This window comes from Octopus bimaculoides, chromosome 8 (genome assembly GCF_001194135.2).
Source record: "Octopus bimaculoides isolate UCB-OBI-ISO-001 chromosome 8, ASM119413v2, whole genome shotgun sequence".
In the NCBI taxonomy this organism is placed as follows: Eukaryota; Metazoa; Mollusca; class Cephalopoda; order Octopoda; family Octopodidae; genus Octopus; species Octopus bimaculoides.
In genome coordinates this window covers 80257425-80258709 of record NC_068988.1, presented here as the reverse complement: position 1 = coordinate 80258709, position 1285 = coordinate 80257425, and the positions used below count along the sequence as shown (strand labels likewise).

The window sequence follows — 1285 nt, the reverse complement described above, 5'->3', positions numbered from 1 at the left end:
ATTCTTTTACTTGTTTCAGCCATTTGACTGCGCTCATGCTGGAGCACCACCTTTAGTCAAAGAAACTGAGCCCAGGACTTATTCTTTGTAAGCCTAGTACTTATTCTATCAGTCTCTAAGTTTTGAGACATAAGCGCACCAACATCGGTTGTCAAGCAATGGTGGTGGTGGTGGTGGTGGGGAGGGGGGTCGGAAAACACAGACATACACGCGCACACACACATGCGTGCATTCGTACATAGATATAAATATGATCAATATCTATGTATTATATTATATTACATTATATATCAATATATATCTTGGAGTTAAGATTAACAGATCAATACATATGCGTTAACATTAAGAGATGAATGAATAGGAGTTAACATAAAGATGCCAACATATTATTTAATAACATTATGATTTATGAAAGAAAGTGTGTATATATAATCATGTGTGTAATCATGTATATATGTATGTATGTATGTATGTATGTATGTATGTATGTGTGTGTATGTATGTATGTATGTATGGGGGTGTCAAAGTATGCTTATATGTGTGTGGGACGTGTCTAAGTATGGGCGTGTCTAAGTATGCTTATATGTGTGTGGGACTGCACCTGGAACCATGTGGTCAGGAAGCAAGCTTCTTACCACACAGCCATGCCTGTGCTTATTTATATGCATATGTATGTCATTGTTCTGTTTTATTTCAAGATTTCTTGCCAATAGAGAAAGAGCTGGTTTCTAGATCCCAGGCTCCTTCATTGGAATTTCGGTGTTAACAGCAGGGTATTTTTGTATGTATGTGTGTATGTATGTACGTATGTATGTATGTATGTGTTCAGATTTGTATGTTTTGTTTTATGTATGTATATAGTTGCACATCTAGACATCTAGACATCTGAAGCATTTCTTGTTGAACTGTTGAAATGAGCAAATAGTTAAAGGAACCAATGTCTTCCCCCTGCTTCTATATAGTGATATCTAACTCTATATTGTTTCTTTATCTTACAGCTTAGTGGTAATTGGTGGTGATGGAACAGTCAATAAAGTGGTTAATGCTTTGATGGATAAAAGCAACAGCAACGTTTGTCCTGCAGACTGGATGTCTTCCAATGTGATACCCACTAAACCAACAATGAAAATTGGCGTTATTCCTACAGGTATTCAGTTATCATACTTCAGAATATGTTTACATCTCTCTCTCTCTCTCTCTCTCTCTTCTTACACATATGTATGTATGTACCTATACACACACACACGTATGCACACACATATACATATGCATATATATATATATA

General features: G+C 36.0%; 1 protein-coding gene across 2 annotated transcripts in view; it reads left to right on the top strand.

The window, feature by feature from the left end:
* The window catches only part of LOC106873410 (ceramide kinase-like protein), a 195833-nt gene that overhangs the window by 156372 nt on the left and 38176 nt on the right, over nucleotides 1–1285 (top strand). For both annotated transcript variants that reach the window (XM_014920765.2, XM_014920764.2), the window contains exon 6: nucleotides 999–1147. In XM_014920765.2, the coding sequence (XP_014776251.1) occupies nucleotides 999–1147 (149 nt within the window). The remainder of the gene's footprint in view (nucleotides 1–998; nucleotides 1148–1285) is intronic.